We start from the raw sequence: 23277 nt of genomic DNA, 5'->3' as shown, positions 1-23277 counted from the left end.
AATATGTCTGTTATTAAGAAGAGCACACAAAACAAAATTCTTTAAGAAAGTATAAATGTATTACATAGTATTATTTAAAAATAGCACAGTCATATTACATATTTAGACCACAAGTTGATGCTTATTGGATTGTATTACAATTTGCAATAGTATAAATGAGTGCCACTATGAGAATAGAATCATCTTCTCTATCTTTTTTACTATCCAGTGCAATTAGGGCCACTCATACAGTAGTGTATTAGTAATATCCACTTTGAATAATACCCATATTAGGTACTTAGCAGTATATACTATTAATTTTTGCGAGTCTTCTTAATACACTTTTAGTCATTATCTAATTACATCTAACTGTATTGAATCTAGCTACCACGATTACTTCATTATATTTACTTTATTAAACTCAGAGATTCTCTTGAATGCACCAACGATCCAATATCCTCACTTGCCACTCTGGTGGATCTGGTTTCCACCAGGTTAATAGCCACAAGTGGGTTCCCTGCGAGGGTGAGACCTGTGCGATGATGCGCTTAAGTCGTCCTACTTTATAGACCAGGTGAGCACGGGCAGCCTCTTGCTGCCAGGATAGAATGTTTAATTTAACAAAAAAATGTTTATCTTTGTTATAATTTATAATTGTTTGTTATTATACTAATGGCATGCTTTATGTCCTGTATAAATTATATGAAATCATAGATGTATGAAGTGCCCTGAAGAAGCACATAGCGAAACATGTGGCTTCCAAGCATCAACTCATGGTCTTAATATGTAATATGACTGTGCTATTTTTAAATGATACTATTAAATACATTTATAATATCTTAAAGAATTTTTTGTGTGCACGCCTTAATAACAGACAAATTATCTCAAATTAAAGTCCCATCATACCTGAGGGAGCATAGTCTCTCTTATTTTTATCCTCTTATCAATTACGGGCGATTGGGAGATACCTGTCTGTTTCTGGAAAGTGTCCAACCAACATACATATATAACCTACTAGAACAAAAATAATGGGGGGGGGGTGGGGGTAGTTATAAGAATACTGTAACATCATGCTGAAATGGTAACAATAAACACAAAGATTACAGACATCTCAGGAGTACTTTAAACGTTTTTGGCTACCCAGGCTGGTCTTTCATTAAAACAACAACAAGATCTAGAAAAAAACATGGAACCATTGGATAGAGGGGAGAAGCGAAACACCTGGAGTAATATAGTTATCACATTAGTAGCTGGAGTGTAGGAAAAATTAAGAAGAAGCCTAAACAAACATCACATCCCTGTGTCTTTCAAGACCAGCAATACTCTGAAACAGAAGCCTGTACATCCAAAAGGCTAAACTCCTAAACACAAGCAAAGTAACAGTGCATTGTGATCAGGAATGCAAAGACCTGTGCATTGGGAAATTTCCTAACAAATTAATGGCCCAACATAAGAGGAAAAACACTCAGCATTTGCCTACCCCTTAGGGGAGGAACCAAAATACAGTGAGCAGAGGTCGGTGGGGGGGATAGAGACAAGTGGTGACTCAGAAGGGGGGAGTACCCACACAGATTCTCTGAGAAAAAAAGCCATGACATAAGTTACAATTGTGTCCATATTTCTTCATCTTAATTACATAGGGGGCAGGGTAAATGATAGTGTACAGACACTTGCTAGAAGATAGACAGGAAGGAAGATATTTCCAGTGCAGCTCACAGGAAGTTACAGGAAAACTAAATTTCTGGCAAGAGCAACATGTTTTTCAGTTTTGGATAGAGCAGGGAGAGCTTATGATCTCAGACAGTAGTCAACAGAACATTTGTCCCTATTGGAACATTTACCCTCATCTCATAAAGGCTCTAAAATCTCTGATTTCCTCCTACTTCCGACAATGGTAACCAGAACAAATAGAGGGTTGAATCTTTTTAGCAGGAACACAATGTGCAATAAAAACATGACAGAGGGTGTAACCCCTTACCATCCTATCCCAGCTGGCAGGTAATGTAAACAAAGGGATAGTTAAAAGAAAAAAATGCCCTTTAGGTCATGTATGGATTTTAAGGGGAATCCACAAAAAAACAACATGGTCGAATATTCTTAGCCTATAGTGTTATGCTTTTTTCTCTACTGGTTGAATGCTCTTTTGGCTATTTACAATTGTTAGTAAATGTTACATTTGCATGCTTTTTTTTTACTTTTTTCCCTTTGTATTCACCTGGTGATCTAGCTAGTAACACACCTCCTGTTTAAGAGTGCCCTCTGGATGTTAGAGCACAGGGGCACAGCAGCATTGTTAATATGGGAGGAGGGGAGTGTTAGATGTTCTATCAGATTTAGATACACTTACAAATTGAAGTCAAACTCCAGCTAATACGGCTGTTTTGAAGCCAAAGTGTAGCCACACCAATTCTTTTTTTTTTTTATCCAGAAAAAAAGTTTATTGAAGCACAAGTAAAAAACATACATCGAAGCTACATAAACAGTCTGATACAAAATTCAAACAAAATTAACCAAAAAATTGCAAATCATTAGCCATTACCGGCTCTGCCCAACCTCCACCCCCCACCATGAAGGGCTACCAGATCCCACAGATGAGACCCAATTGCGTTACAAACATCCTGTTCAAGTACCTAGGCCTAGCAATCTGCCCGTGACCAGATCCACCGGGGCCAAGCCCGGTACATCCAGCCACGGTCCCCAAAGCTTCTTAAACTTCTGGGCGCAACCCCTATGTTGGTATATCACGTTCTCCTTCCGGAGCATATCCCCCATTGTATTAATCCATTCCTTCAGACTAGGAGGCTCCTCCGATATCCAATGAGAGATTATAAGCTTGCAAGACAAAAACAGAGACCTAATTACTGCCATTCTAGTGCCCTCTTCCCATTCTAGCTCTTCCAATATAAGGAGTAAACATTGTTTTGGATCTGTAGGCAATGAGACCTGGAACACCCTGTTAATGGTGTCCACCACCCCCTTCCAATATGGGTGAAGCTTCGGGCACCTCCACAGTAGGTGGATCAAGTCACCGTGGTCCCTTTTACATCTGGTGCAGAGAGGGGTGGGCCGTAGCCCCATAGCAAACAGCCTATGGGGGTTGTAATACACCCTCAACAGTAAATACAATTGCGACACTTTATGGGACACATTCAGAGAGCAGACCGCTACCGCCTGTAGGGCCTCCTCCCACTGCTCACCAGCCACACCAATTCTTGATTTGATTAGGATTTCTCTTCTGTTCATCTACTTTCCATTTTGTTGCCTGATAAAAATTAACTGCTAGCAGTTCTATTTCTGAAAGCATTCCTTATTTACAGCATTTTTACACACCTGCCTAAAACGTTTACACAGTACTTTATATGTGTATATGTGTGTGTTCTTCTCACAAATATGTGTGTGTTCTCATCACAGGTATATGCTCTGATGAAATATCTGATTAAATAAAGAGTCATTCCAAGTATCTGTTTGGTCAAAAATTACACACTTTCAAGAAACATTGGGCCTGATTCCCAAAAGAGATACGCAGACTTAACTCAAGTTTTCTAAATTTACACGGCGCGTATATTTGCGCACGATCTTCAAAACGAGTTAAGCGCAGATTTCCGTATTTTCAGCCGTACTTAAATTAGTTACACCTGCGCATCCCCGGGCGCAAATTACGCTAGTCTCGCCGCTGTTTTTGATAGGCAAAGATGCAAATGAGGGATTTAGGGCGATTCTCAAAATTAAGTGTGTGCGCCGTATTTTCCGCCCTGTGCGCACCTGTTAGTTTCCCTGACTAAATTTCCACATTATAAAACCAGCCCTAATTTTACACATGCTGTGGAAGGGTTTGCTGTAGGTAGTGACTAGAGCTTAGAGCTATAGTTGAGAAGGATCTTTGTTGAAAAATGCCAGGGCCAGCTATGATTCTGACGGCACTTGCCGCCTTACAGGCACAAAGGAGGAGGAGGGCACAGAGGAGGAGGATGAGGGCACAGGCGAGAGTGTATCGGCCACGGCGTGATCTTTTCCAAATGCCAAATTATGAGGTGTATGGCAACTACAGGTTCGATAGGGAAGCCATCCTGGAGATCACCCAACTTCTTCATGAGGATCTTATCACCCCAACCAGACGCTCCCATGCCCTGACACCTCTTCATAAAGTGATGGCAACCCTCCATTTTTTATCCAGTGGCTCATTCCAGCGTGCATCTGGAGGTCTGGCTGGGATGGTGCAGTCGACAATGAGCAGATGTGTCCATCAGGTGGTCCCTGCCATACTGCGGCGCATGACCAACCAGTTTGTGATGCCCACCCAGGAGGAGCAGTGTCTGCAAGCCATGACAGACTTCTACAGCATTTCTGGCTTCCCAAGGACCATCGGGGCGATAGACTGCACCCATGTGGCACTACAGCCCCCCCATGAAACTGAACACCTGTTCAGAAACAGGAAAGGCTGGCATTCGATCAACGTGCAAATGATCGTAGATGCCCATGGCCTCATCTGGCACGTTTGTGCCAAGTTTCCAGGGTCGTGTCACGACAGTTACATTCTCCGGCAGACCAAGATCTACCAAGCAGAATGTGTATGGAGACAGCTGGCTGATTGGTGAGTGACATTGTTGTCAGGTATGCCCCCCCCCATGATGCAGACATCACAAGGGGCACATGCATGACTAATATCCTCCTGTCTTTTCCCTTACAGGTGACTCTGGATATGCGTTGGGACCCCACCTGATGACCCCCTTTAGGAACCCCCAAACACCCGGAGAACGCAAATTCAATGAGGTGCACATCCAGACCCGGTCAATTGTAGAGCGGACATTTGGCCTTCTCAAGTCGAGATTCAGATGCCTTGACAAGTCTGGGGGTACACTCTTGTATTCCCCAGACTTTGTCTGCCAAATTATTGGGGCCTGTTGCATCCTCCATAATTTTGCTCTGAGAAGGGGCCTGCATGTTGAGTTATGTCCTGACCTAACCCCCCACCCAGGCAATCCCCCCCCCAAACCCCTCTACCCGGTCTGCTGAGGGCCGGGCAATAAGGAGACAACTGGCTGAAGGCATCTTTGCCCAGTAAATGGACCCTAATTATCTATATTTTTTTGCTTTGCCCAGAAAAAATCACAGAGATTATGTGACCTTTAAATATTTTCTTTGTACATAAAATGCACATTACTTATATGACAATGAGAATGTTTTTTTGGTACAAAACGCACATTAATTATCTCACAATGAGAATGCATGAATGCACGTCACTGTGGTCCCTAGCACAAACACATCACATGCACATCGAATTGGATTAGATCCAAGTACCCCCCCCTTTGGTACTTGGGAGCAGTAACGCCCCGCCACGGCTCCAATTATGTCACTGTGCATTCATACACCATTCAGGAACCTAGGATGACTTCTCCCTGGTCCTGGGGATCCCTACTCCACCAAAACTGAGGGTGACACCCTTATGTTTTCAGGAATGCCACCCCCCCCCCACATTCACACATCATTCACACACATAAACCAAATCATAAGTACAGTTTAAAAAAAAAAAAAAATCAAAAGTACCCCAGCAACTTAAGGATGTTGCCGAGTGCTCCTTCTGGGCTGCCCACGGGCACGGGCACGGCCACGGGGACGGCCACGGCCGACTGGGGGATCTTCACGGGGGGGGTCTGTGCAGGGGAGGGATTATTTTCATGGGGGGGGGTCTGTGCAGGGGAGGGAGTATTTTCATGGGGGGGGGGTCTGTGCAGGGGAGGGAGTATTTTCATGGGGGGGGTCTGTGCAGGGGAAGAAGGAGCCTCCCCTGGTGTCTGTCCTCCTGCTGGCCTTCCCTCCAAGGCAACGGCTATCCTTGTCAGACAGGAAGTAATGTCAGCCGTATTAGCCTGGCCAGCCCGGGTATTGGCCTGCACAGCCCGGGTATTGGCCTGCACAGCCTGGGTGAGGGCAGTCACCTCCTGGGCCACGCCTGTTGTTACGTTTTTCAGGTCCCACAAACACGTGATGACCCCCTCTGAGTTGGTGGCCACCTCACCCAGTGACTCCCTCATTGCACCCAGGCTGTGCTCCACCTTGGTCATTGATCCCTCAACAGACTGACCGGCAGACGCACAAACCCCCCCCTGGTTTCCGGGGTCGGCCTCCTACTTGCCCCTGAGGCTTGTGGCCTTGGAGGAGGGGTTGGAGTGAGCCATGGGTGCTGCTGCATGTTGGAGGAGGGTTGGGAGGGGCCACCCATGATGGTGGCCTGACTGCTGGGCGCCTCTGGGGTTCCCTCAGGGGATGACTCAAAGGTCATATCTTGGCCCATCATGATTTGCTGCCCAATCTCAATATTGTCATCTTCCTCCCCCTCATCCTCCTCCCACTCAACATCCAAATTAGGAGAGTTGTAGGCACTCCCCTCCCATGGCGAATCCTGCCCTTCTTGGGACTCTGCATCAGCCTGTCTTGGGGGTGGTGCAGCAGCCTGCCCTGATGGGCCAGCAACCTTCTGCCCTGATGGGGCTGCCACCTCCTGACCTGATGGGGCTGCCACCTCCTGACCTGATGGGGCTGCCACCTCCTGGGCTGATGGGGCTGCCACCTCCTGACCTGATGGGGCTGCCACCTCCTGGGCTGATGGGGCTGCCACCTCCTGACCTGATGGGGCTGCCACCTCCTGGGCTGATGGGGCTGCCACCTCCTGGGCTGATGACCCAGCAACCTCCTGGGCTGATGGGGCTGCAACCTCCTGGCCATCTGGGGAGGACACAAAACAATCACAGGTTGGTGGATCCACACACTTGGCACATCTTCCCTTCCCCCACCCACACATGCTAATCACCAGATAGAAATTCAAAAAAATTACCTGTCCTCATAAGAGGATCAGAGTCAAAGCCAGGCAGGCCCACCACCTGCTGTGGGTGGAAACACTGGGCCACTGCCCATTCCTCCTCACTCATCCTGACTGGGCAGGGTCCCCCTCCTCCAGTGCCCCTGGTATGGGCATGCAGCGTTGCCAGCTTGTTCCGGGACATGCTCCTCAAGTCATTGATCTTTTTTTGAACTCCAGCGATGGTCCTGGTCTCCCCCCCCCCCGCCGCATTGATCCGATCGGTGATATTTTTAAGGATCTCCTTCCTCCTGGCCGGGGTGGTGTTGTGGCTCTCAGGGCCATGGAGAAATCGCCCATATTTAATGACGCCCTGAGCAAGTATATGCTTCTCTGCCACTGTAAAATTTAGCTTCCTGCGCTTGGGAGCCATGACAGACAACACCCAGCAACAGGGAACTCACCCAAAAAAAAACAACAATACACACACACACAACAAAGATAATAAAAACAAGCAAAAAAAAAAAAAAAGACAGCTACTATAAATTCAAAAACAAACAGGCAAAAAAGGGAAACAAAAAACAATCACACACCAAAAAAGACACACTTATCAAAAACAAACAGACAAACAATCAAAACAAAGAACAAATTATCAAAAACAAACACCAACTATACCCTCCAACTCCACAAAAACTTTTCTCACAAACAAATCTTACCAACAAACACTGACAAACGTTCAAAGCAGAAGCAACTTGCTTTAGGAAGGGAACACAGGGAAATACTTTTGCAATAGAAGTGTGTTTGACTGGGGCTATTTAGACACAGGGCGATCCTCAAACTAAGTACGCCTGGCCTTTTACCTATCTCACTGATTGCGATGACCAAAGTTCTGCACATGCGCAGTGAGGTCCAGATTCGTGCGCGCATGCGCAGTACGGCCGGCCCTTCATTTGCATGGGGTCACGGCTCATTACAATGAAGCACACCCACTTCATTCCCACTTGCCATAACCACGCCTTACGCATTGGAACTTAGGTTAAGGATGGCGCAATTTTGTGCGGAAATGCGCTGTGGATACGGTACTTACGACACCAACTTAGGGCACCGTAACTTAAATGACATAAGTTAGATAATCCTAAATTTGCACAGCTCTTTGGGAATCAGGCCCATTTTTTTGCTTTCCAATCACAAGTCACACTTTTTTCTGAATAAATATTTGCCTATCCAACATTTCAAGGTGGACTCTTCAAGGGCTCCATTACATTACACTATACTACACATCACGAATGCCTCGTACACACGGCCGGACTTTCCGAGAAAAAAAGTCAGACAGGCTTTTTTTCCCAAAAAGTCCGGCCGTGTGTAGCCTCCAACTGATTTTTTTTGTCGGACCTTAGATAGAGAATCTGTTCTTTTTCTTTCCGTCTGACTTCTGACGGACTCACAGCAGACTTTTGCACGGTCAAAAGTCTGACTGTGTGTATGAGACATAACAATTTCTACTTATGCAAGTCGTTAATAGACATGTGCACAGCAAAAATTTTCGTTTATTTCTGTTTCGTTTCTGTTCGTTTATCGTGATTCGTAACGAGTCGTAATTTCGTAAGACGTTAGTTATCGTATTCGTACTCTTTAGTATTTTCGTAACACTCTTTTTTCCGTTTCCGTTTTTTTTTGTTAGTTTATTTTTCGTTGAATCGAGATTCGTATTTTCGTTATGTTTTGTATTCTGCTTCGTTCGTATTTTTTGAATGAATTTATTTGTTTATTCGTTTTTACGTTGGTATATTTTTCGTTTTTTTAGATTCGTATTTACATTATATTTACCATCGTGCCGCATTCGTATTTTCGTAGGAAATAGATCTTCGTTGTTTTATCATCATTCGTATTTTCGTGTCTTGTTTCATTCGATTGTAAAAACGTGCTTTAGTAGATCTTAGTGCATTCGTAATTCAGTTAAAATACATTTTACGTTGATTCAACACACTACTCATTGTAATTTTGTAAATCTAACTTGACTGCGATAGACTACTTGACGGTCTTACTGATACTGACTGATTATTACTTTCGTAAGATTGTTTTAGTAAATTTGTAATCGGGCCTTAATTCGTTATTTTACGCAATGTGTCAGAATTGCTCCGCTAACGCTGCTAATGTGTGTTGTAAATCATTCGTACTTTCGTAAGTACATCGCAGCAAATCTTAACCATTCGAAAATCTCATACTTTACTTTCGTTTTCGATGCGCGGCTTATAGCCTCCGCCCCTGGACTCCATTTTGAGACGGTGTATGAGTGCGTGGTTTGGCGAGGGAGGAACAGAGAGCAGGGCAGAGGTGGGCTTGTCGAATTTCGACTTGTTTTTGTGTGGTGGTTTCACTGGTTTGCTATCTTTTGGGCAATTAAAATCATGTATAGGAGTGAGAATGGACATGTGAGTGTTGAGACTGAGAGTGAGAATGTTGGTGTTAGTCAGTGTGTTGATGTGAGACTTGTTGGTGTGACTGAGAGTGAAGTGGAGGAGAGGTGTGGAGCAGATGAGATGAGTGTGGTGGAGGAGAGGCATGGAGGGGAGAAGAGGCATGGAGGGAAGAGGAGGCGTGGAGGGGAAGAGAGGAGTGGAGTGGAGGACAGGTGTGGAGGAGAGGAGAGGAGTAGAGTCGAGGAGAGGCATGGAGGGGAGAGTAGGCATGGAGGGAAGAGGAGGCATGGAGAGAAGAGGAGGCATGGAGAGAAGAGGAGGCATGGAGGGGAAGAGAGGAGTGGCGTGGAGGAGAGTAGTGGAGTGGAGGAGAGGAGCGTAGTGGAGGAAAGGCGTGGAGGAGAGAGGAGGCGTGAAAGGGAGGAGAGGAGGGTAGTGGAGGAAAGGCGTGGAGGAGAGAAGAGGCGTGAAAGGGAGGAGAGGAGGGTAGTGGAGGAAAGGCATGGAGGGGAGAGGAGGCGGGGAGGGGAGGATTGGTGTGGAGTGAAGCCGAGGCATGGAAGGGAATGTGGAGGTGTAGTGGAGCGGGAGCATGGCAAAGAAAGGAGACATGTGGCCCCTCCTATGTCAGATAGTGCGGACTCAGATGTGCAGCAGAACAAGCGAACCAAGAGACAGAAATCAAGGGGACCCATATATACCAAAGAGGAGAATGCTGCATTGGTTGCTGCAGTATCAAAAGAAAAAGTGACACTCTTCTGCCAATCCGTGCCAGCATCTGAGAAGTCAGCAGCCTGGGAACGAGTCCGGGACTCCGTGAATGCGGTCTCCAAGTTTCACAGGCCCACCAATGGCGTCAGACACAGGAAATTAATATTAAAATATTCTTTCACTCTTGTGTAAAAAATACACAGTTTTGTAGTCAATAACAAAAAAGTAACAGTTCAACGTAACCAAAAAATTTATTTGTCACAGCCACATGCTGAACAGTATACATATAACCATCACAATGTGAAAAGAAATGTGGTTTTCAAAAAACATTAATCTAAGTATTTGTTTTTTTATTAATGTAATTGTAATGTTTATGTACATTTGCAGGTTCTATGATTGTCGGGCAACGGTTACAAAGAAGATGCAGAGGCTTCGACTAGGACAAAACCGAGGAAAGCCTATCAAGTTGCGAGAGTGGGAGGCGGAGCTAAGAGATGTCCTTCTGGCAGAGGATGTCCCTGGATTCAGCAGCAGGGGTCAAAATCATAGAGCTGGTGGTGAGGAAAATTAAATATATCATTATAATTTATATATATTGCAGTTATAATATATTTGTAAAGCTATCTTATTGTTTATGATGACTACACATGTATGACTTTTATTTTTATTTTTTTACATTCATGTTTTCCAGATCAAGAAACATCATCCTTGGAAGGATCAGCTCCAACTCCAAGTACATCCTATCAACAACATTCTGGTGGTGAGTACCCAACACAAAGGATATCTAATGAACTGCTATTTACTACTTGGACCAAGTCACTGTGCCATGCAGACCGTCACAGTTGAGACAATTAGGTGCCGTTTCTGTCTCCCTGGCTACTCAGCTTTCACTATCACAGTCGAGAGCAGAAGGCTCGTTATGCACAGTGAGCCGAAAAAATAGCAATGCAAAATAGTGGGCAGCAATGGAGCAGCTGAAGAGAACTTTTTAAAATTAACCAGCAGGTGATTGGTTGGTTGCTATGCGGCCCTAACAAACAACATTATGCTGGATAACTTCAGCAACTTCTGCTCCACCCACTATAGTATTTATTGTGTCTACGGTTCTGTGTGCCCAAGCAAGGTAGCAAGGTCAGAGCTGTGGATGCTGAATTGTGACGGGGGCAGAGCTGCGGGGGGCTGTTAGGTGAAGGTGGGTCAAGTTGCAGGGTGGGACAGAGAACACAGCTGTTCACATGTGCTGTGAAGGTGGGTGAAATTTACCACTGTGAAGGGGGTTCAGATCAGAACATAATTGTGAAGGGGAAACTGTCATGTGAAGGTGGACTGAGGAAGCTGATGTAAGAAATGTGATTTTTAAATCAAAAGGTGGGTATAGTAGTAGTATGTATGCACCCTTCCAAATTCAAACTTGCCTGCTTTCATTTTGTGACTAGATTTTGAGGGATGCCGAGAAAGGGGTGAGAGCTCCGCCAACAGCATAGTTTGAAAGGGAGTCCTTCTCTCATCGATCACAGGGGGGGAAGAGAGAGGAGAACACATCGATAACAGCTTTGATTTGACATTGCCGTGTTCCCCGCCGCTTGCTGCCACATACATCCCCTCCTCCGGGACTTTTATCCTGTCCAATCCCAGGACGGGCGATCTGTAAATTAAAGTTTCCTGGCCATGGGGCAGGGCTGTTTAGTAGCGGGAAAACATCAATTGAAATGAAAGCGTTTATCGCTCTTTACCTGCAGCACATGTAGGCTGCATGGTGGGCACAGGGTGCATTGGTGGGCACAGGCTACATAGGTGGGCACAGGCAGGCTTCATTGGTGGTTTTGGATAAAGTTGGTGTTAATATTTTTTTTTAATATTTTATTCTGCATAAAACAATTTTGTGTCATTTAATGAGATAATTTATGAGGGCGTGTTTAGGGGTTGAATTAGGGGTGGGGCAAGCTAAGGGTTGGGTGTGGCAACTAACTGTTGGCTAGTAACCCTTGAGGCCTGGCTAGTAGCTAATTTAGCCCTGGTACTATGTATATGGGGGTTGTAGTAAATGATATGTAGATACTTGATAGCATATTTTACATATATTTTGTTAATCTTAAAAATTGCCAGAAATGTAACATCTGTTTTAACACATCAGCAACTTCTGATTATATTTTACATTTCCTCAGTCCATTTTTGGTTGAATATTTGATTTCATAGTAGAAAATATTGTAGTTATACGACATATCTCAGGCAAAAATTGTAAATACAGCTGTTGACTTTTTCATGAACATTACCTTGACTCTTCACTCTTTCTTCCGTCTTTAACAGAAAGCTGCATTCAAGACCCTCCAGCATCGGCTTCTGGCAGGACCATTGCTCCTCATCAGGGTAAGTGCATGATCTGGGAAGAAACAGGACACAGCACTAACTCCATTATCATCATCATCATGTACCCTATTTACACATAGGCATTTTCATGTAATACACCTAAAAGTTCATTTTAAAAATTCGTACAAAAATGACACCTCATACCTTTAGAACGTGACTGTGAAAGGGACACTGTGATTTGAAGGGGGATTGATATATCAAGGAGGACTGCGCAAACTGTGGAAATAAATGAGAGTGGCTGTGATGTCAGAGATTCATTCCTATCACAAAGATTTTTTGCTGAACTCCACCGTGTTGAAATTTTTTTTCTGCCTTTGGTTCTTTTAATGATTTTGAATTTAGTAGCCCTTATTGAAAGGTGTTCAACAGCTCTTTTGCGCTTTTTTTTTAAACTACCGTTAAGCCTATAATATCTATACATAATATCTCTATAACCTGTATGGTTTAGAAGATATTCGCCCTGCAAACCTAGCACGGCACACTAAATTACTTACAAGGTTATTAGCTCATAATGAGCTAGTATGCTGTGCATACTAGCTCATTAGGCCTTTGCTTTACAGGTATTTTTTTATCTTTTAGTGGGTATAAAAGCGCTACAAAGGTTTTTGCAGTAGGATATCAAAAATACTACGATAATAAATTTAGAATACATATGCCCTTTTTACCTGCAACCTACTGGGACCCTTTAAGAACTTTATCTTCAACATTATCTTCACTCTTTCTTCCGTCTTTAACAGAAAGCTTTTCAGGAGTTAAATGTGCGTGTCATATGCTGATAAATATGTTATCTAATAAAGAAAAAAGATTTTCTGTTTAAGGCATTTTCTGTTTCTGCAATTTTTATATTGTATTTATTTACTTCTATAAAGGTTATTTTATTAAATAACCTTTTAAATTTTTTTAACTTTAGGATATAAATGCAATGTGTAGATTTACCTAAATAAGTTTAAATTGATTTTTTGTTTTCTCTCAATCATTAATACAACTTATCCCCCCTCCCCAACTCAATCTTTCATTTGCTCCATTATTCATTATTACTACTACATAAAAGTCTAATCTGAATAAATTCATTACTATGAACGCTTTCATCATTCATCAAACTTTGCCTATCTTATCTATTTCAGATCAGCAATACCACCCTGAGAGGAGAGTACAGTGCAGCCCGCACTCTCCTGTTCTTCTTTTGGAGAGGCTGGAGATTCAGCCAGAGATTACCCCTATCATTCCCCAGACTCCTGATTTCTCCCCCGGCCCAGAGGAGGAGCACAGAGGACAAGGTTCATTCATTCAGCCACCCCATGCCCTGATGCCACCTACTGCTGTACCGCCTTTCCCAACTGTGCAGGAGATCATTCTGAGGGAGCTTATAGAATTAAGGTGTGACAACCGAAAACTACAACGAAAGGTCAAAAGGCTTACCCGGCTTACCCATCAGTTGAGCAGGCAGCAAACTGAGAGTTTTGAAATAATTTTGGCCCGGGCAAGCCAACAACACAATTAGGCATTGGACCGAGTATATTTTGTTTACTTGAAGATATTTCCAGACACATTGCTCCAATGCCTGGGAGCTACGATGAACATATAACCAACAAAGACGTTTTGAAAAATGAAGGCTAGACCTTCCTCTGCCCATCTCATCGCAAATTATTATGCAGAATCGATCTTTTTACTGTTCCTTGATTTTGGTAGAAACGTTTTCTTATGCTGCCAAGTTACACCTACCCAGCATGTGTGTTTGTAATTTCTATGAAAATATTTTTTTTTTTGTGAACATAAAACTATTTTTGGTCTAATATTATTATTATTATTATTATTTATTTATATACATCATCACATTATCTGCTAAATTATTATGTATTCATTTCCCACACACAATAGTATTTTATTCCGAACTTCAAACTCTAAGGGCCAGATTCACAGAGTAGATACGACGGCGTATCTGCTGATTCGCCGTTGTATCTGTTGTTCTATCTATGCTATAGATAGCCATAAGATCCGACAGCTGTAATTGTTTTACACTGTCGGATCTTAAGATGCAATACCGCGGCCGCCGCTGGGGGGGAGTTTGCGTCGTAAACCAGCGCCGGGTATGCAAATTAGGAGTTACGGCGATCGACGGCGGTTTTTCGCGTTACATAGTTACATAGTTACATAGTTAGTCAGGTTGAAAAAAGACACAAGTCCATCCAGTTCAACCACAAAAAATAAAAAAACAAAAATAAAAAACACAGTAAAATCCTATACACCCAACTCCATTCCCACAGTTGATCCAGCGTTCGCTACGTCGCCGCTAGTCTAGTTTCACGTCGCAAAGTTAGTCGTTTTTTTTTGGTGCCCTAACTTTAGTCAGCAAGCGTATTGCTGTCTAAAAGTATGGCCGTCGTTCCCGAGTTGAAATTTTAAAAATAACGTTGTTTGCGTAAGCCGTCCAGTAATACGGAATTACGCTACGCGCGTCGCCGTTCGAAAAAATGACGTCACGGCGCGCAATGCACGACGGGAGTTCGGAAACGGAGCATGCGCGGTAGGTCCGGCGCGGGAGCGCGCCTAATTTAAATGGCACACGCCCATTTAAATTGTCCCGCCTTGCGCCGGAGGCCGCCGGCGTAGGTTTGCATCGCAAGTGCAAGTACTTGCGATGAAAAATTGCGGCGGTGTAACGTATCTATGATACGTTACGCCGCCGCTCTTCTATGTGAATCTGGCCCACACAGTCTACCTTAAACTATTCATTTATATTTTAATGTTTCCCCACTGTTAGTGGACACTGGACAGTAAAACAACACAGGAAGCAGGGGGGGGGGATACTAACAGCAGTGGGAGTGTGGATACTGGAATAAGATAGCCAGGGTGAAAAATTATAGACCGAGGGGCTAGGGAGGTAGCGGAGGACAATATAAGTAGACATTAGGGAAAAACATGGATCCCACTATCACATCTTGTAAAGACACGTGGAGGCATTTTGCACTTTTGTATCTTCAAATGGTATGCAGCAGAGCTGAGTTAGGCAGAGAATGTACCCGATCGGCAGGGATGGACTGGGACAAAAATTTGGCCCTGGACTTCATCCAGACTGGCCCACTTTGACAGGACAACTCCCGCACCCCCCCCCCCCCGGCCACCCAAGCCCCCTCTCCCCCTTCACTAGCCCCTAGCCGTTCTACTTTATTAGAGTAGAACGGCTGGTACTGGTACTCTTATAGGCGTAGGCAGTACCACTGGGGAAGCTAGACATTATTTCACCCGGGGCAAAGAATCAGTTTGGTGCCCCCCCCCTTATGGGACAAGATTAGGCAGAAGTGAGAAACTCCCAGGCCATAGCTGTTAAATCAGCTGTCCGTCCCCTCCCCCATGCTCCTCTGTCGTCCCCCCTTGCTCCTCTGGTCCTCCCTCTGCTTTTTTGTTCCCCCCCAGGTGAGCGCTGTGGGTAGGGAGAGACAGAGGAGCTGAGGGGGGCGGCGGTCTGCTGTCACTGAAGCCGGCCCACTGAGCCATCGGTCCACCGGGAAACTCCCTGTAGTCCCAATGGCCAGTCCATCCCTGCCGATCGGTAAACTAATGAGAAAATATCTGCTTTCGCTGCAATGGAATTTTAATCACTATTCCAAAAGATAATACAGTTCCCAGTCTCCCTGTTCTTACCTTGCATGGAGCTGAGCAGCATTCAGATCCCTGGTGGTCAGAATGGAATCAAAATACCAGGGCCAAGATAGAGCATGAGTTTAGATTTGTAGCTCTGGGAAGTGTGGAGGTGATACACTGACAATGGCATAGAAGAAATTATTTCGATGTCAAAAAACCTAAAATAAGTAACACAACTGTATTCCATATATACATCAAAATAACATTTTTGCACATTATGCATTCCATGACACACACCAATATACTTACTCACACCCACTTAAAATATACATATACACAGTGACACACACTGACCCATAAAGACGACACACACTTTAACTGACAGACACACTGGCCAATAAATGAAGTGCCTTGTAAACAAAGCCAGACTGACCCAGACACTTAATCACAGAAAAACACAGACATACTCACATTGACCCTTAAACACACAGACTAACCCCATACTCACTCACACACAATGACAAATAAATGTGATTTATTTAAAAAAAAAAGTCATACAAGTATATCATTATAACATCCTAAGTGGGGTTTACTCTTAGGCCCCATACTCACGAGCAAACATGTTTGCTGAAACTGGCCCGCAGGCCAGTTTCAGCAGACATGTTTGGTCGTGTGTGGGCGCGAGCGGGCCGAATTCCAGCAAACATTTGCCCGCCGGGCCTTTTCCCAGCGGGCAAATATTCCTGGACTTGTTTTAAAACAGCCCGCTGGAATTCAGCCCGCTCGGACATGTACGGTCGTCAGTACAGACCTACCGTACATGTCCAGGCGCCCGCCGTCCCTCGCATGCGTCGAATGACTTCGACGCATGCGTGGAAGCATTTTAAAGGCGGGCCGCCCACGTCGCCGCGTCATTGTCGCGGCGACACCGCGGACACGCCCCGCGTATTGTTTACGCGCGGACTTCTGTACGATGGTGTGTACAACCATCGTACAGAAGCCCTCTGGCAGACATGTATGGTGAAAACGGTCCGACGGACCGCTTTCACCATACATGTTTGTCCGTGTGTACCCGGCCTTAGTCTTAATACTTACTATGAAGTGCTGAAAAAACCTCATGTGTTTTTCTATTTGCTTCCTCCTCATCCACATCCAGGTCCAATGTTAGGCATGCATGTGAGACATGACGTCAGTAAATTGCAACTGCAAAAAAAGAGAGAGGGATATAAATTAGAAGAAATAATTAATGGAATGATGGAAGGTGAGTAGGGGAAAATTGATAAGCCACTCATGTGTTTAAGGGTGCCACAGGCAACATACTTAACCAGGATTAAATCCATAGTGTGGTGAGATGTCTTCCAAACGTGAACTGTAATATTTCTTCTTTGAGGGCAGGTGGCAGCAGTCTGCACTGCAGCAAGAGCACAGTAGGAGGAGAGCCCCAGTGTTTGTGGGAGTATTGCGAGCCGTGGAATTGTGGAGTAGGTTTCTTTATGGAATGGTAGCTTTTTTTTTTTTGTGGCTTAATTTCAGAGCCAAGGAGTCAAAACATTACTCCAAAAACGAATGAAAAATAAACAAACTAACCCCAGCTTGGGTTGATAACATTCTTGCAAACGGTGGTAGTAGATATTGGATTTGTGAATGTAAACAAAAACTATTATTATTTATTAATTATTATTATTATTATTATTATTATTATTATTATTATTATTATTATTACCCTTATGCATAGATCTACTTCAATTCAAACGTTTGCAAGTTGTAAGATGTGATGGGAAATAATAAAATCAACAAAAACAAACATAGTGCATGTCAGGATTCAAAATAGATATATCAACAGAAATGAATAAATATATAGTACTTTTAGCTACCTGGAAGACTATATTAATGCTTACCTGTATGTAGGTGCTTGAAATACCTCCATTCATGGTTTAGGGGATAATTTAGAACGATCGTGCATTTTCTTAAGGTGGTCATGCCAGGACTGGCAGACCTGCGTGCATAGCATAGAAGCTGATTATGTAATACTCACCTGCGATCAAAGCCCCCGCTGCAGTGGCCGACACATCATCGGGCAGCAGCATGTAGGCCCGGAGTTACTTCCGGGTTTTGCGCTGTGATTGCCCAGAGACGCTAAACCTGCACGTTTAACAGCGGGATTACATGTCGCCAGCCGTTGTGTCGGCCACCGCAGCGAGGTTTTCGCCGATCAGTGGTATTACATAATGAGCTAGTATGCTATGCATACTAGCTCATTATGATATAGTATGCAGGTATTTGCCTTTGTCTTTCACGTATTTTATTTTTGTATTTTATTTAAAGTGGGCTTGCAACCACATTATTAAATATTTGTATTTCAAAAGCTAAAATCTCAAAGTTAGAGATTGAGAGCCTAACAAGCTAGGATCACCCTTACAGTATAAACTCTTTTTTCATGTTTACAACCTCTGAATTATTTGGGGGGGGGCCTGGGGTCAGGAAATTATAAAAAAAAATAGTAAATAAAATGTTGAGGTAATCAATGTTGCCCACCCAACAAAAAATAAATCTTTGAATTATATAGACTGTGGCTGATCACAGCTTCTCATGCTTGCTGTATCTACATTGTGATTGATACTTTATCGTATATTGTATTCATGTAACATTACTTTTGGTACATACAGTATATCATGACATGCACTATATTTGGTTTTGTTGTATTTATTTTTTGGCATCGCCATCTATACTTGGAACAGGTAAATTATTAACAATATCTTTATCGATTTGATAAACATAAGAACTTAAGAAGTAGTATAATTAGAATTATTCTGTTGTAAAGCTTAGTTCTGGGTAGCCCAGCTTTGGAAGATTGACTTTCAGAAATGCCATCTGCTCCATCAGCTGTGGGGCCAGCTGGGACCTCTGTGGGCACAGAATATTTCCTGTGATAGAAAATACATGCTCACTTTGCACAGAGGTCGGGGGGCAAGAAAGTAGCTCTTGTGCCACCACAGAAAGAGCAGGCCAAATACCCCTTTACTCATCCCAATACTCTAATGGATCTGTAGTGGAGGCCAAATGGGGTTCAGACAAGTATAATTTAACATGATCTGACACAATGCTTCTTTTCATGGTGGGCATTTTTGTGGGTCCAACTAAAGTATGTAATGCCAAACTCCAAACGTCAGGTCTTCTAGTGGAATGCTCAGCAGTGGTTGTACTAATAACAGTAGGTGATGGTGGCACAATGTCACTATCAGGCTCCTCCTGATCTTCTTCCTCTTCACCCTCTGCCGGCCTAAACAATTTTCGGTGACTGTCAAACACCCTCTGAATTAATAGATCCCTATAGGTGGTAAGGGAACTCTGAATTATTGCCATTTTTCCTTTAATGCGTGGATCGCACATAGAGGCAAGCATTAGCTCAGGGCATGCCTCTATGAGCTCGTTCATCCTTCTATTCAATTGTCCCCTCAGTCTCTTTATAATTGCAGCTACATCTTGAACTATGCCGCCAGGCAAGGGCTCGCTTTTGTTTAGAAAGCCATCCATCTTAGTGATAAGATAGATGTAGAGAGGGATTACTTGAGCCAGACTTGCATTCTCTAGGCTCAATTTTTCTGTTACATCTCGGAAGTGGCTAAGCACAGCCACCACCTGACTAATTATTTTCCACTCCTCCCTGCTTATTGGCCTTGCTACACCAATAACATGTTCATTTGACATGGCGTGTATTGGCTTTTGCTGTTCCATGATACGTTCGAGCATCTCCAAAGTGGAGTTCCAACGGGTGGCTACATCTACCTTCAAGCGGTGCTGTGGAACGCAAGCCTTACTCTGCTCAAGTCTGAGTATGTGACTGTCTTTCACACTACGATGAAAATGGGCTGCTATTTTTCTACAACTGTCTAAGATAGCAGACAATTTTGATGTTTCACTTTCATCGTCCAAAGCAGACTTCACAACGAGATGCAGGGCGTGTGCAGAGCAATGAATGCCAACAAATCTGCCATCTCGCACTGCCTTGAGCATGTTTGCTGCAGCATCAGTGACTATAAAGCCCATCTTTGCCCGTGTGCCTGACTCCTCCCCAAGCCACTGCGCCACCATTTTCTGAAGTGCACGTAAAATATTTACAGCAGTGTGCTGGTCGTCCATGACTTCAGCATGCAACAAGAATGTGCGTTGCCCATGCTCAGGAGGTTCTGCTGCCTTAGCACCTGTGCTTCTCATTCCTGCTTTTGGTTTGTTTGGTTGTGACTCCTTGGGCTGCCACCAGTGAGCCGTCAATGACAAAAAGGCATGTTGCCCACTGGGAGCGCTCCACAAGTCTGTAGTAAAATGGACAGACTGGCCAGCTGCTCTGCCCAGCTCCTCTTTCAGTAATCCAACACAGGAATTATATAAAGAGGGTACAATTTTCCTACTAAAGGTAGTACGGCAGGGGAGAACATAGTGAGGTGCAACCACCTTCATGAGGTTTTTAAATGTATGTCCTTCAACTATATTAAAGGGTGCTCCCCCAACTGCTATAAGTTCCCCTATCAGACGGGTGATTTTAAGGGACTGTTGACGAGACATACCCCTTGATTGGAAACTGGGAAATTGTTGCAGCGTGGGCTGCTGTAAAGGAATGGGGCGACATGTGTCAACTACACAAGAAGTCCCTTCATCTTCCTGCCCCTTGTTGAGCCTTTTGGGGTTAATGGCAGCAGTAGTGTTGCTGCTTCCTCTCTTTTTACTAGGTGGAGCTGCAACTCCACTTTCTTCTCTCAGCAGCACCGGTGTATGGTGTGCACGGAAATGGTAATTCATCCCGGCATTGGTTAAATGGGCTATGTCTCTCCCACGGCTCACTTCCCTGCCACATAATTTGCATTTCACCATGCGCCCGTCACCAACAGTAACAAAATGTTCCCATATTTTTGATCTGCGGTTCCCAGTGGCCGGTGAGGATTGTTTTACAATTGCCTCTGGCTGATGGGTATGTGCAGCTTCCGGGTCTTTGGAGGAATTTGGTGGGCTAACAATGGTGGCAGTTGCACTACTTGGATATGAAAGACATTTAGGCAAAACAACTAAGCCTGAAGAGGTTTGTAATGGTGCAGGCAATTTTTTTTTTGAAGGTGAGGAGTCGGGAAATAACAGAGGGGACTCAGGGGCAGAGGAGTAAGGACTCATAGATATAATATCCTCATGAATTTGGTTTACAAGTTGTGCATTATCCTCTATATTAAAATCTAAATCAATTCCTTCAAGGTCAAGGCCTTCAAGGGTCAGACTCTCAGGTAATTCTACTTTAGCAGCATCCTGTTCTGCCAGGTGCCTACTTGGATTAGGATTAGATACTGAACTATGAGAATGAAAAAAGATGCTGCTATTATCTGTTTCCAATATATTGTGTGCTGTTTTTACATCTGGAGGCTGAGCAATTTGCTCCTCCTCAAGCTGTAAAATTTCAAGTTTTGGCTGCCTAAAATTATGGACACTAGCAACAACCTTTGCAGGAACTGCCCGTGACCGGCATGTCTTGTAAAAAACATCTGGGGTTACAGTTGGCCTATATTCAGAAGTTGTTGCTGTGTCACACTCAACTTTTTCCTCTGTTGCTTTCCTCATGGTGAGAATGTGAGAATAAGTGGGAAAAGTACAAAAAATTTTTATATTAGTGTAGCGCTGACATTCTTGTATATTGATGTGTGTTTGCATACTTTAATACAACGTCTATGGACATTGCTATGTTTAAGTATTTGGAGCCATCTAGTGACCAAATACTGTTAATGCAGAGAGATGTTTTGTTTAGTATTTTGGTTGCCTTGGAGACGAGGAGAGACCCAAATACTGGTAATGCAGAGAGATGTTTTGGTTGAGGATTTTGGTTGCCTTGGAGACGAGGGGAGACAGGAGTGTAAACAAAAGCCTGCTGGAGGTGGATGCCGAGCTGCTGGGGAGCGAAAGGCTGAGCTCGGAGAGCTAGAGGACAGTGGCCGGATTGCAGAGACCGAGAGACACTCATCCGAGCATCAGAGAACCGGATCCATCCAGCGGAGCTGAACAGAGCTGACGGAGAAGCAAGTTGCAGTCACAGGACCCTGAACAAAAGTTACTACCCGGAGCTCCGATCCAGTGGGTGAGCGGGTCACGACCCACAGTTTGCTAAGTTTACACACCGTTAGACTCATATACAGGCCTCACTGGGATTTATAGTTCCACAGAGGAGCAGAGGAACTGAAACTGAGAAGGCTTGAGGCCTATCTAATTTGACATTTCAAGCGATTTTAAAATAGTTGTTGCAGTTACACCAGGAGCATTTTCACTTCAATTTGACTCATCAAAACTGTGGATTACAAATCATTTTAGCTAGCGAGGAAAAGAAGATCCAAGACCAAGTACTTTAAGTGAGATCTCACGCATAGCTAATAAAGTAGGGGGAGCTCCCAGGTATAAAATGTTTATGTATACTGTTTTCAAATAGCTTATGTTTAAATCAATTGTGCTGTCGTCTTACGTTGGGATGACAGCACAATTACTGTAATCACTTATTTGCATATTTCACAGTAAAATATATCTCTGGTTAAAGCGGTTGTAAACCCTCCTATCTTTTTCAGCCAAGGAAGCTGCCATCTTGGCCTTTGTTCAATCTTCAACTGCCATGAAGCTGCACATGTGATCAGTTATGACACCAGCCATTGGATGGTTTGACAGTTTGGTTGAGAGCACAACCAATGTGCAGTTAGCATTCCCGGCATGCCGGGAATGTTAACATTTTTTTTAAGTGTTACATCGATGGGTTTACAACCGCTTTAAGTATCCAGTTGTTGTGGCGTACTGTTTTTCTCACTCCAAATGCAGTCAGTGGATCCTGGGGTTATAATACAGGTATTTTGTATTGTCTTACATTGTACTGTATTGCATTGCATCACAGCTGTGCCAAGGGGATTGAGCCAAGTTAGTGGGGTTTATTAGTAGAGTGCAGGCCCAAATTAAACCAGCAGCTCCTTCGGGGGTCAGTGCTACATTAGAAATATTATTATTGTGTTTTTTTTCAGAAAAAAATACAAATGATAATGTATTCTGAAAAATAAAGGTATTGAGGACGGAGTATGATTGTTGATTTATCAGGCCTTACACAATTGGTCAGGATTAAAATGCAACAAAGCTCTACTAATCAACTTCTACCACCACCATTTATATCTTAGTAGAGTACTGGCTGCTGCCTGGGCTGGCCTAGTACTAGACTATAATGGCACTGGTGGCTATGCTAAAGTAAAAAAAATATATAGGCAAGATAATAAAACACAGTCCTACACTGTCTCACAAAAGGGGAAACAATAACTGCAGAAAATATGAGAAAAAATGAATAGTAATCAGTGAGCACTGCATAATAAGTATAAATGTATAATTTCTAAGTGTCACCAATGAGTGAGTCACTGAGTCACA

The 23277-nt window shown here is 43.7% G+C and overlaps 1 protein-coding gene and 1 long non-coding RNA gene across 3 annotated transcripts; one reads left to right on the top strand and one right to left on the bottom strand.

Annotated features, from left to right (window-relative positions):
- Window positions 1-10138: 10138 nt before the first annotated feature.
- On the bottom strand, window positions 10139-17138 carry LOC120926575. 2 transcript variants are annotated; one of them, XR_005746959.1, is made up of 6 exons: window positions 16951-17138; window positions 15916-16073; window positions 12939-13061; window positions 12418-12489; window positions 12180-12286; window positions 10139-10457 (listed from the first exon to the last, which is right to left on the bottom strand). It is a non-coding gene; the product is annotated as an uncharacterized LOC120926575 (long non-coding RNA). The 2 variants fall into 2 exon arrangements; XR_005746960.1 differs by lacking the exon at window positions 12939-13061.
- LOC120926574 lies at window positions 10203-14031 on the top strand. The gene is made up of 4 exons (XM_040336660.1): window positions 10203-10463; window positions 10598-10666; window positions 12214-12273; window positions 13398-14031. Exons 1-4 carry the CDS (start codon window positions 10217-10219, stop codon window positions 13772-13774), a joined length of 753 nt encoding a protein of 250 aa, XP_040192594.1. The 5' UTR covers window positions 10203-10216; the 3' UTR covers window positions 13775-14031.
- Window positions 17139-23277: the final 6139 nt, after the last annotated feature.

Source organism: Rana temporaria, chromosome 2 (assembly GCF_905171775.1).
Source record: "Rana temporaria chromosome 2, aRanTem1.1, whole genome shotgun sequence".
Lineage (NCBI taxonomy): Eukaryota > Metazoa > Chordata > Amphibia > Anura > Ranidae > Rana > Rana temporaria.
The sequence above is the reverse complement of the archived record's forward strand: the minus strand, read 5'-3'. Positions and strand labels throughout refer to the sequence as shown.

What these genes read in the sequence shown, in the direction of transcription:
- LOC120926574 (XM_040336660.1), top strand. Translation starts at nt 10,217, where the DNA reads ATGTGGTTTTCAAAAAACATTAATCTAAGTATTTGTTTTTTTATTAAT. An exon ending in TCAAAATCATAGAGCTGGTG is followed by an intron (nt 10,464 to 10,597) that starts GTGAGGAAAATT and finishes CATGTTTTCCAG; the next exon opens with ATCAAGAAACATCATCCTTG. An exon ending in CTATCAACAACATTCTGGTG is followed by an intron (nt 10,667 to 12,213) that starts GTGAGTACCCAA and finishes CGTCTTTAACAG; the next exon opens with AAAGCTGCATTCAAGACCCT.